The following is a 13,661-nucleotide window of genomic DNA, read 5'->3' as shown; positions in this document are numbered from 1 at the left end:
TACATTTGCTGGTTTGTAGAATGGACATATAAGAAAGAGACATTTGAAAACCTTAGAATATAACATATGATTCCAAATTTGTCAATAGATAGAAATGAGAAGCCGTTGTGATTGTTTTAAAAAGGCTTAATTCATATCTCCGTGCTTTAGGTCCAAAACAACAGATAAGCAAGCAAACAAATTACAGGATGCTGGTGCCTGTCACAAAGTAGTCAATCAAAAAACATCTGAATATCAAGTGAAATGATGTGATTAATTCCATTCCATTTTTTAAAATTTTACTAAAAAGTAAAGAATGCTACAGAAATATAACTAAGTGATTTCAATCTCTACATAGTAATTTAGTTTACAAAAATATGGATGGCATGTTTGAACATAAAATCTCTGTGTTATTTCAGAAAGATATTTTATATCATTTAAAATAATTTTTGATTTCCTTTCACTATGATAATACTAATTAGCAATGATTTTTCTATCTTTTGTACACAAATCATTGTAGATCTCATTAAAAACTTGATTATTTTGGTCTAATATAAATAATTAAGTATACTTTCTGAAATGTTCTTTATTTCTCACTATATATGAATATTTACAAAAACATTTTTTATTGATCATAAAAATATATAATTAGTTTGAAACTTTTAGAAAATAAAAATAAGTATTGAAATGTTTGGAATGTTTCAATACTTAAAAATAAGTATTGAATGTTTATATGCATATGTGTGGTGTGCATGTACACATGTATTTGTAAATATGTTGTATATATGATTTTATAACTTCTGTTTAATAGTATTATTAAGTACCAATATTTACTTAATATAACCACCATTTTAGGGCACATTTGTTTCTAAATATTTATTATTTTAATTACATTTAATAACATAATTTTGGGTACATCAACAATAATTTCCTAAAATTGAGATTGTTATTTTTAAAACTTCTAAAATTTCTGGTGGCAAGTAATTCTTGAGAAAGATGGTGCCAACTTACTTCCTCACCAATAAAGTGATGTATCTTCACAAATTCAGAGTATTACAGTTGAAAAAAAATAATAAAACACTGGCAAATGGATAAAATTCGTCTCATTTTAAATTTCACATCTTTGGTTGCTACTGATGATTTTTAAATATAGTTTTACTGACTATGAACAGAAAAGTGTTTTGCTATTTGAGTGGTCAGCTTTTCCTCTTTGATTTGAAAGGGTATTTATAACCATGTCTATCCTATGAGGAACACATTTTTGTATATATTTGCTTTAAATATGTTTATGACCATTTTTGGAAAAAAGGGTATTAATTTCAGTTATCCAACTATAAAATATACTCACTATCAACATTTATTTATAATTTTGTATTTTTGCTTTTAGGCTTAAAAAGTTCCAGTTAGAGATGAAATAAATATTAACTTATATTTGGATTATTTAATGTTTTATTTTATAATTTTATTTAGTTAGTGCTCACAGAATTTATTCTGTTATATGGGGCACCAGGGTGGTTCAGTCATTAAGCGTCTGCCTTCAGCTCAGGTCATGATCCCACGATGCTGGAATCGAGCCCCGCATCGGGCTCCCTGCTCCGCGGGAAGCCTACTTCTCCCTCTCCCACTCCCCCTGCTTTTGTTCCCTCTCTCACATAAATAAATAAAATCTTTAAAAAACAATTTATTCAGGTATAAAGGTATAGAGGAAGAGTTTCAAAATAACAAAATGCATCAACACAAGTTGTTGAATATGAAAATCTTTATCAAATCTCTTTTTTATGTAATTTTATGTAATCTAACGTATGTATCTGGACTTTATATTCTATTTCTTTTTATCTGCATCCCTGTAATAATGCACATATTTTATTACAATTCATTTTCATGTATTTCATAAATATACAATGCTCTTAGTGCCATTTCTATTCTATACATTTCCCTATTCTCTTTGACTTCAAAATGACTTGATCAAGTTCTAAATATCATCCCATTTGAATTTGTTTGAAATTGCTTTATACTTTTCAAATGTAGTGTTTCTTTAGTATTAAGGGCTCACATTTTCAAGAGCTCAAATAAGGACGTTATAGCTCCGTTTAATTTACTTATAGTATTTTGGTTATTTAATGTATTTTCTATTTGGTTTTCTAAATGGTATGTAAGAAATATATGCACATGTGTATATAAGGCATTTGACTCATGAGTTTAATGGATTACGTCTTCTGTTTCAACTTGAAGAATGACATTGAATATTGTAATCTATTTATATTTTGTTATGTTTGGAAATAATTATAGATACTGAAGAGATCTGAAGATAAGTAAATGTAAATCCCTTAGAATAGAAAAAAGAGAGAGAGAAAAAAATACTCTTAGTAAATTATAAATTGTCAAAATCTTTTTACTTAATGATGTGGTAAATTATATTATTAAATCTCTTTCTTTGACTCACCCTTTTATTCCCAGATAAAATATCCCTTTGCCATTTACTAGAATGTTACATATACTATACTGAATTTTTTTAATTTAGAATTTTACAACTATGGATGGAATAAATGGAAGTCATATATAAACTTTTCATTTCAGTACTATTTTTGTTATCCATTGCTATTAGAAAATCTTTGGATCAGGAAGCTCTGGCTGTTCTCTCTGAAATCCTTCTCAACTGGTAGAAAAAAATAGAGAATTATATTGCTGGAGGAAAATCATACCAAACTGCTAGGGAATGTTCATTTTTTTCCTCCCTTTTTTAAAAAAAATAATCTTTAAGGGCGCCTGAGTGGCTCAGTCATTAAGCGTCTGCCTTTGGCTCAGGTCATGATCTCAGGGTCCTGGGATCGAGCCCCACATTGGGCTCCCTGCTCAGCGGGAAGCCTGCTTCTCCCTCTCTCACTCCCCCTGCTTGTGTTCCCTCTCTCGCTGTGCCTCTCTCTGTCAGATAAATAAATAAAATCTTTAAAAAAGAAAAAAAAATTCTTTAAAATTTCCTTAAATAATCTCTAAGACCAACAAGGGGGTTGAACTCACTGCATGCTCTACCGACTGAGTCAGCCAGGTGTCCAACCCCTTTTTTTCCTCTTAAATTTTACTTGCTTCATAAATTAAACAAAACCACAAAGACTGGTTTGATTTAGAGGATGGCTGACAAAGACAACTTCAATTCAATTTAATAGATGTCATTATATTACAGAACCAGCCATCATACACTTCAAAAGTTACACAAAACTCTGGAAGCATATTGATAGCTGCGGTTCCATGATGCCTCATTTTGCCCATCACAAGAGATTACCCGGAGCATCACTTTTCTCCTAGCCACCCATGAAATGTGAGGAATCCATCAGAGCAAGGGAGCCCAGAATTATGAGCTTTCTACCTTTTATACTTTCCTAGGATGGAAGTCGCATGTCGAGAGGAAGTAGTAGGACTCAATGGTTCACTTTAGAAACATATAGAGCAAATTCCCTCTTTATCAGTTACATGCCTATTCTATATTTTGGCAGTGTCATGGAACCTGGAACCTAGTCAAGATTTTAGCACTGCAGGCCATTCTACTATGGATTACTCTCCCTTTTCTTTACGTGAAGAGATTAGATAGATGTGTAGATATGTTTTTAAAGATAATTTTCAGCTACTGAATGGGTTTGGTCAATGGGGAGCCCCTGCAGGAGTCTAGAAGACAAGAGGAGAATGAAGTTGGGTATATTATCTCCTGGCTTACTCCTGATTGGTTTGCTTTGGATTGCTTGTGTTCTCTCCCTAAATGCTGCAGCGTCTGTAAACTGGTAGCTTTCCTCTTTATGGGTCCTGATAACTGCTCTTCCCTTTGATCCCTTCAGGACTCAAGGTAGTAATGACATTCTGCTGTTACTAGTCCCATCAGAACAATACTACCCCTCATTGTTTTCCAGAAACTCTGCCCATATCTTTGTAAATAAATTTTTTTATTAAACTCTTCCCAAGTACTCAACTGGAGTGTGCTATCGATTCCCTGATTTGACCCTGGCCAACACAGTGGGTGAACATACTGGCCAGCAAGTGCCTTGTAAATTATTGATTAGCATATCTAAAATAATTAGGGAGGCAAGGGAAACTGGAAGAATAGTAGCAGAATTGGAAAGGTCAAAATCACCAAAGAGTGTTTGCGGTTGGAATGAGAGGATGGGAAAAATGGAATGTGACAAGGTTTTGTTGATAAAGGTAAACTTAGGATTTGATTTCCTGGAAATGGAGAATTTGTGTCCTGATTATTTCCAAGGGATGGCTATGGGACTCATTGTATGAGAAGGGAAGATGTAACTCTGCTGCATTTATATGTGAGAAGTGATGTATTAGGTATTGTTGATGAGTCTTAACTGTTATAAAACAAGCTACTGTCTTGTAAAAGCACCAGGAAAATACTACATTTAAATTTGTAATTACAATTTATGATATTTTTAGAAACTTTGTAAGAAAATCATATCACACTGGACATACCACAGGTAAGATTTGGTCTTTTATATTACTGAGTTGCCAGCCACAGATTATACACCTAAACATACACACAAACTCTATAAATATGCATATGTAATACACAAAACCTATAAATTTCTCATTGAAGGAAAATTAACTTCACTGCCACAATTACACTTGAAATTCCACAAGATAGAACTTCTTTACATAATGAAAAAATACCCTTTCTTTTTGCTAAATACAATTACTTAAACTTTTTTTTGCATGTTTCCCAATTTGACAGTAATTACAAGGGTAGAGGAGACTAAAATTTCTAATATGCTTTGAAATAAGAATAGTTATCTAGGAAAAGTGGCTTTTCATTAATTATTTCAAGACTTAATTCAAACTTACACATTGGATACTATCTTGTTTCAATTTTTATATATATTTTTGTCAAATAAAGGTCATGAATTTAATTTATATTCTGAGTTATATATAATGAAAGCATCAGAGCTTTGCATTAAACAATGATAAATCACGCTATGTAGGATGGCAATACCCAATAAAGTCCCCTTGATTTCCTCATCTTCCCATTAAAAAAAAAAATACTACGCTGAAAAAAAATGTTAGAAAGTGTATGTTATATTGTGTTCCATCTGACAAAGAATCTATTTCAAGAAATGGGAATAATAAAAGTTATTCCTAAACTTTGAAAGATCTATTGTAATGAATTGAACTAGTTCAGTTTCTGATTGCTTGCCAGCAGTGTAGCTGTCTCCAACATACTCCTGTATTGATCTGGTAGCCTTTGCGGCAGTGCATAAAGAATAGCCAGCTGTGTCAGGTGCAACAACAGGTGCCACCCCCACTGAACTGGCTGCTACCCTGATTACAAAGAGGCTGTTTAGAGCACCTGGTGACCACAACAGGCTCTTTCTCCTCCACAGAAAAGAAACTCATTTCTAAAAGTTTACTGAACTGAAACTGAGAAACTCACCAGAAATCATCAGCTGAAGAGGAATGAACTCCGGGGAAGATAAAGTAAGAGATCTAGTGATGGGAAGCCTCTGGCTTGCATCAGGAGATTCCCAACCATGCACACTAGGCTGAAGTTCCCATTTGGACCACTCTGAAGAAGTTCTGAGTCCTTCTTTTAAATCAGATGTTAAGGTCAAATAATCTGTATAAGATGTCCAATCTGGCATCAGTACAGACACGGGGAAAGAGGGCTGTATTGGAAGTGACTGAGTTGCTGAAACTGCATAAAATTCGACATTAGATGTTACTTCTGAAAAATCAGACATCGAGTCCGTGTAAGGAAGCAGGTTGTTTTCGAGGTCACTTGGATGTACAGTTTCTGGATGATTCTGTAAATTTAATTCAAAATCTAGAGAGGTATCATGTGTGTGAAGTTTGGACTGTTGACGAGATCCTTCACTCTCTTGCACACCCAATAAATTGTCTTGATTCAGTATCTCAGTGGGGCCCATGGTTACACCATAGTGCCCTATTGTCAATAGTTTTAAAACGTTTTCTGACACAGAAGAATCATCAGTAGCCAGTTTTGAAGTCAAGTCAGTATTCATCAGGTTTGAAGAGGCAGTTTGTGACGGGACAATGGATAAATAAGTCTTATCCAAACATAAATTAACAACCAAATTACTTGATAGGGTAATGGATTCTTCCAAGGATGAGGATAAAATCCTTCTTTTTGTACTCTTTTTAGAAGGAAATAAAGAGGACAGCTCTGTGAATGCTGCTGATGGTGTTATTTCAGTAGCAGAAGAAAACAAATGCCCAGAAGTGATAGTTTGAATTCCCATTAGTGCATACCAGCTGGCTAATATCGCTGATTTCATCCAGAATGTCTCATAAAAGTAGGACTGTTTGCTATGCAAAACTTGATCTGAGAATTCATGAGAGGATTTTATTTCAGTCATAGAACATGTTGCACATGTTTGGCTTAATTCACTTAAAGAATCAGCAGCCTGTGATTTGATGTTTGTGAGTCTCTGGTTGCTAGCTGCTTCAGTAATAACCTGGTATTCACTGGGAATGGAGGCTTGTGTAGTGAATTGGTGCAGAGTTGATGAGTTTAAGATGGCTACCTGTTTAGATATAATTATCTTAGCAGGAGAAATGGGAGACATTGAGGAGCTCAGCAATCTCCAGTACTCTCTTTTTGAAATTAAGGAAACGGCTGAATATTCTTCAATATCCTCTTGAGCCCCCCTAGAGACAACTGGAGGTGCACTTGTAGAAGCAGTTGTGAGCAGGAATCCACGGGAGAGTAATGAGTGCCTGTTTAACTTAATATCAGCCCCTGGAATGCCAGTAATTGCTGAACTCATTGTAGTAGTAGATAAGGCAATAGTCTGATTGTTCTCAAATAAAGGTTCTGTAGGAAAAATAGAATCTGTCATGAGAGAAGAGATGATAAATGGGGTCCTCTCTCCCCTACTGGGGAAAAGAAATCCTGGTATGGCTACTGAAGTTTGGATAGGCACATGTGATATGGATGTTTTGCCCCAGACAATTTGTGCTGGGTCATGAACACCAAAATTCAGAAACCGGGAAGAGGAAACATCTGTGGAAGAACGAAGACTGTATTTGGCTGAGAGCTCTCTAGTGGAAATCAGTTCTTTGAGTAAAAAGCTTTCAAAAGATATGCCAATACTTAATACTGCCAAACCAGTGGTTGGGAAAACATCATGCTTGATAATGTCTGTCTGTCTTGGACCTTCAGAGAAGAAAGAGGGGAAAAAAAAAAAAGAATCAGAGAAGTGAATTAAAAATGAACAACTTTGGCCCTGGGCTGAATCTTCTGCAAATTGCTCTGCCACCTCATACCCATTACATGCAGACAGAAGGCTCTGTAAATCATGTTTCTAATGAAAGTGCATGAGTAAGTTTACTGACCTCACAAACTGCATAAATGCAAAGACTCCTATTATTCACACTCCATGGGAGGGCTAAAGTGAAACAAATTGTGTTATATAATCTTGAGAAAGAAGAACAAAACTAGAGGTATCTTGTGCCCTAATGTTAAACTATACTACAAAGCTGTAGTAATCAAAATAGTATGGTACTGGCATGAAAACAGGCACATAGATCAATGGAATACAGTAGGGAGCCCAGAAATAAGCCCACTCATATATAGTCAATTAATCTATGACAAAGGAAGCAAGAATATACAATGGGGAAAAGACAGTCTCTTCAAAAAATGGTGCTGGGAAAAGTGGATGGCTACATGCAAAAAATGAAACCAGACTGCTACCTTACACCATATAATAAATTCAAATGGACTAAAGACTTAAGTGTAAGACCCCAAACCATTAAACTAGGAGAAAACATAGGCAGGAAGCTGTTTGACATCAGTCTTAGCAACATTTTTTTGGACTAGACTCCTTAGGCAAGGGCAACAAAAACTAAAATAAACAAATGGTTCTACATCACACTAAAAAGCTTTTGCACAATGAAGGACACTATCAACAATACAAGAAAGGCAACCTACTGAATGGGAGAAGTTATTTGCAAATCACACATTTGATAAGGAGTTCATATTCAAAATACATAGAGGTTTTCCAGAACTGAATATCAAGAGAACAAACTGATTAAAAATGGGCAGAAGATAGGGTGCCTGGTGGCTCAGTCGTTAAGTGTCCGACTCTTGATCTCAGCTCAGGTCTTTCGTGGTTGTGAGCTCAAGCCCTGATTTGGGCTCCACACTGGGCATGGAGCCTACTTTAAAAAAAATGTACAGAGGACTTGAACAGATATTTTTCCAAAGAAGACATATAGATGGCCCAATAGGCACATGAAAAAATACTTAATATCACTAATCAGAACAGAAATGCAAATCAAAACTACAATGAGATATCCCCTCACATCTGTCAGATTGCTATCAAAAAGGCAACAAAAAACAAGTGTTGGTGAGGATGTGTAGGAAAGGGAGCTTTTGTACACTGTTAATGAGAATGTAAATTGGTGCAGCCACTATGGAAAACAATATGGAATTTCCTAAAAAAATTAAAAGTAGAAATACCATACAATCCAGCAATTCCACTTCTGGATATTTATCTAGAAAAAGTGAAAACACCAATTCAAAGAGATATATACACTTCTATGTTCACTGAAGCATTATACGCAATAGCCAAAATATGGATGCAATCTAAATGTCCATTGATGGATGGATGGATAAAGAAGATGTGATATAATATACAATGGAATATTACTCAGCCATAAAAGGAATGAAATCTTGCCATTTGTGAAAACATGGATGAACTTAGAGGGTATTATGCTCAGTGAAATAAGTCAGGCAGAGAAAGACAAATGTATGATTCTATTTACATGTGGAATCTAAAAACAAATGAACATACAAAAGAGAAACATACTCATAGATACAGAGAATAAACTTGGTTACCAGAGGAAGGAGGGCTGAGTGGAGAGGGCAAAATAGATAAAGGGGATTAAGAAGTACAAACTTCCAGTTATAAAATAAATAAGTCATGGGGATATAATGTACACCATAGGGAATGTAGTCAATAATATAGCAACTTTGTATGATGACAGATGGTAACTAGATTTGTCATGGGATCATTTAATAATGTATAAAATATCAAATCACAATGATATATACCTGAAAATAATAGGATTTGTATTTCAATTATACTCCAGTTATAAAGAAAAGCAATATATATACTCTTTATTTTATATTTATATTTTTATATTTATACACACAAGGAATGAGCATTTACAAAGAGAAAAAGTGATTGACATATCCCAAACCAAATGACCCCTTTGAATAATAATGCATGAAAAATTGCAACTCTGCCTTTGATAGAATCAATGAATATATTACATATTGGTTTAGAAATATCAGAAGTATCATTTTACTTTCTAAATAAGTACAATATTCTTTGTATTTGATAACCTTATATGTCAACTTAAGTCTTTAAAAGAACTGAAATTATGAAGACAAAAAATAGGGCAGATTACCTTTCTGCTTATAATACCCAATAGCCCTCAAAAATATTTTTCTTAAACAAAGAATACCTTGTTAATGGCTACAATTCTTATTCTTATTATCCTTAGTGACACTGACTATATAAAGAGTGAATCTGGAATTTAACATACGATGTACTATTTGCAATATGGCATCATTTGATTTAGTAAATTAAATAAGACATATTGAAACATATTCAACATGTCAAAATACTTCAAAGTAGGAAAGAAACCCAGATTAAAAAAAATTTTTCCAATAAATTGATAGGAATATAAATTTAAATATGATGATTCAGACAATGTTAAATAAAGATATAATAAAGTAAGTAGTACAAGGTCTTTTAAAATAAATTTCACTGATAGTTAAAATCAGCTGGGACTGGGGCCAGTTATCTACCAACCTTTACATATCATAATAAAGATACTAATGGGCATTTTTTCTACTGTTTCAGAGAGAACATTTATTAGCAAAGAACATCAATATTCTTAAACCAAAACTTTAAACATGAAACATAACCAACAAGAATCCTAAAACAATTTTATACCCCTGAAAAATCATGTATCATAGAAAAATAAAGATTTGAAATAAGTCAGAAAATATGTTTCAATTCACAACTATATGAAATTCAATCTTCTCCATATCTTACTCTCATCCACTTACCTGGATCAACTGGGTAAGTAGTCATTATGGTCCGTAGTCTTGTAGCCCTTGCTGATGCAAAGCTACTGACTGAAGCATCAGAAGCAGGTACTGTACATGTTTGTGTAGAAATGACATCAGTTCTTTGAGAGATGGGAGGTAAACGGGTAATGCTCCCTACTTCATCACCACAAAGAAGCCCAGCGGAGCAGGTCTGCAAATAATAATTACCGTAATTAAGCTCACAGTTTCTTTGTCCCTGGGAGAGAACTTTCTAAGTTAGTTTTGAGGTATTTTCATAGTCATATTAGATAGCTCAAATCATTGCCTTATTTTGCTTGAAAATAAAATCTCTACAGTAAATTTTATCTGAATTTAAAAATTAGTTTAATCCTTCAAATTTTGGATATGCTCAATTGAATGCCTAAATTTATTCTTAATTCTTTTAGTTTTAAGCCAAAATACTACTTCATATTTCGTTCTAGGTTTTTTTTCCAATGAAAAATTTGTACTGTATGGTAGTCAATATGGATCTAAAAGCTTCGTTACAAATTATAAACTTTTCTGCTCTAAATGTCATATTTAGTTGGAAGCTAATATAAAATGCAGTGTATGCAACAGATAATTTGAAAACATTTTCTTGTGGTATTTGAATCATTTTAATTTGTATTGGCTTACAGAGCAGTGATCCTTATATAGTTTGTTTTATGTGAATAGCCTATTTCTGCTATATACTTATAAGATAATGTCTACATAAAGAAATTGTTTTTAGCTCATAGGGAAGAGAATTGTGATACATACATAAGTAAGTGCAAATGTATCGGGGGGGTCTCCTTTAAATATAGAATTAAAACTTAGTTATACTATTTGTAGATTTTGAACTTTAAGAAAATACAATTCAGGTATTATTTAAAAATGGTTATGCAAGCCTATTTCCTAACACTAAGGACATATTCGGTAGGTATCCCTATTTTGCTGCGCTAGTATTTGTCCAAGATTGTATCTAATTCACACAAAATGTAAATTTTGCTTTGGATATCCTTTTGTCATTTGTTTCAGTTATAAATTCTGTATTCACTTTTAACTCACACCTGAAAGTATTTATAATGTCAGAGGATTGTCGATGTTACATAACCACTTTAAAAACCTAACATGTAGAAATGAGTAAAAAGTGAAGCAAAAGTGATAAAAGAAACAGCAAGAAAAGCTATACTTTGTGATTCCACATATTAAGGACCAAGAGATTTGTCCTTTTCTCCACTCAAGGGTAAGCAACAAGCCTTGGAAAGAATTCACAGATTGGTGAAAATGCACACAAAACTAGAATAGAGATCAGAATGCCAAGTACTAGTTTATGGTGAAAATGTAGCTGTTATACATCTCATAAATATTTGCATGGTCAACATTTTCCTACTAAATTTGAACCAGAAGCCATTATTAACTACTTTGAGAAATCACCACCATAGGGTTAAGGGATCCTCAAATGCCCCATAATCAACAAGTTTTCTTTGTTGTCAGCACAGCTACACGAAAATCACAGATTTCCTTATGTGCATTAGATCAGAACATGTAAAACAAGGTGATTCAAATGCTTAATGATGTAAAGCTAAGATATTGCCATAAGAATGATCTAGAATGCTTGATATTCATCAACTAAACAATCCTTAGACAACTTTACACTGGCACTGCTAACATTTGTCTCTATGATTCTGATATGTTCTCTAATATTGTCGACTATTATTATCACTGGATGTGTTAATACATTCATTCTTCTGGGTGACACAAGTCTAGCAGACAGAAAGCCATACTTTCTCTTTCCTATGTTGTATGTCTGGGCTCACATCCATCATGTGCTGTTCTCAGAGTTAAGTCTCAAAGGTGAATTTATTTTCCTAATTCTGAGCTTGATAGGAAACATCTTGTTATAGTCTCAATTACCAATAATTAAAATCATAAAACCTTTTTAAAAATTAAATGTTTCTCCAAATAAATTTTAATATTTTAATTGTTTGACTTCTCTCCCCCAACACACACACACAAACCAACACAATTTATCTTAGAGAAACTTCTATATTTTCCTTAGTTAAACCCCAAACTGCATGGTAAAGCTTACTATATGTTCACTAAACCTATTTCTTCTTCCTCTTGGACTATATGTCTTAGTCACTTGTGTGTTTATGTGTGACCATGTGATTTACTTCTAACCAATGAGATGTGAATGGTCATGAAGTGTGCCACTCTCAGGTTGATCCACAAGAATCTGCTATGTATGAACCTCCAGCTTCTTCCTCTATGTGGTGACTTCAGAGAACACATGTTAATGAAAGGGGAACCACAAAAAGGAAGTAGTCCAGATCCAGAGATCTCTCCTTGAAGGAGAATATCTAAAATCAGATATTCTCACTTGGACTTCATAAGAATGGAAAATAAATTTAATCTAGAATAATTTTAGAGGTTATTGTTATGCCAACCAGCATTTCCCTAATAAGTATATCAATCTTTCCCTCACTTGGTAATTCTGATAATATTTTTTGTTAGTTATAAGAAAATTAAACCAAACAAAATACCTCATTAATAGCTGGACATTTCTTTCTCCCAAACTACTTGATTACACTGAAGGATATAAGCATTTCAAATATTTAGCTTTATTTCAGTAAACCTGAATTTTGTATATTTCTTTCCTAACTTCATAGTTACCCTAATTTACTTATTTTGCCAATACATCTGTCATTCACTCACCACTCATCTGTCAAATATGTATTGAATACCTACTATGAATACCATAATGACTTACTGGTACTTATTGAAATGTAATATGTGCCAAGATGAAGATAGTCATTTTTACAAAACTTCATGACTTTAAAAAATATAATTTTCTTCCTGAATCTATATTTGAGGAAAACAATGCAAATAAGGTATTTTGAATCAGAGCTTTATGAGGATAGGCCATCCACTTTCCATGGACACTGTGTAGGCTTCTATGTCTTTACTTGACAAATATTTATTGATCAACTACTAGGTGTCAGTGATTGTTGCAAGTGCTGGGAATTACATAGCTTGTATTTTAGTAAAAGAATCAGAATTAATTAATGCCAATTAGTAATAAGGGACTTAAAGACAAAAATTTTGCAAGATAAATAATAAGGAAAAATAAGGAGAACTCTTTTAGAGGGAGTGGCCAGGAAAGTCTTCTCTGATCAGGGATCTGAAATAATGTGAATATCTGAGGAAAGAGCATCCAGGCAAACAGAATGGTGGTACAAGGCCCTGAGGCAGGAACACGCTTTGTATCTTTGAAAAACAGCAAGGTGGGCAGTGTGAATAAAGAGATTAATAGAAGGCCATCTGTGGATGGAAGTGAGGTCACAGACGTAGGCAGGAATGAGATCATGTAAGATAATTTGTTTGTTGTTGAATTTGGAATTAATTCTTAGAGTGATGGGAAGCCATTGGAATATTTGATATTTAGAGTAAAAAAATGATATGGTTTGATTTATATTATGAAAGGATTAAGTTAATGTTATGTATATAGTGGACTCTTAAGGGAGTTTGGAGAAAAGGAAAGAATGGAAGCTGGGATATCAGCTGGAAGCCAGCAGCAGTCTAGGCAAGAAAT

The 13,661-nt window shown here is 33.6% G+C and overlaps 1 protein-coding gene across 1 annotated transcript in view; it reads right to left on the bottom strand.

Moving 5' to 3' along the window:
• LOC116635772 (protein eyes shut homolog) overlaps positions 1–13,661 on the bottom strand; it is a 44,430-nt gene that overhangs the window by 3,242 nt on the left and 27,527 nt on the right. The window contains exons 3-4 of the mRNA XM_032410092.1: positions 10,067–10,259; positions 5,399–7,141 (exon numbers count right to left, since the gene is read on the bottom strand). Of these exons, the coding sequence (XP_032265983.1) occupies positions 5,399–7,141; positions 10,067–10,091 (1,768 nt within the window). The 5' untranslated portion in view covers positions 10,092–10,259. The remainder of the gene's footprint in view (positions 1–5,398; positions 7,142–10,066; positions 10,260–13,661) is intronic.

This window comes from Phoca vitulina, unplaced genomic scaffold (genome assembly GCF_004348235.1).
Source record: "Phoca vitulina isolate PV1807 unplaced genomic scaffold, GSC_HSeal_1.0 scaffold11, whole genome shotgun sequence".
NCBI lineage: Eukaryota > Metazoa > Chordata > Mammalia > Carnivora > Phocidae > Phoca > Phoca vitulina.
The sequence above is the reverse complement of the archived record's forward strand: the minus strand, read 5'-3'. Positions and strand labels throughout refer to the sequence as shown.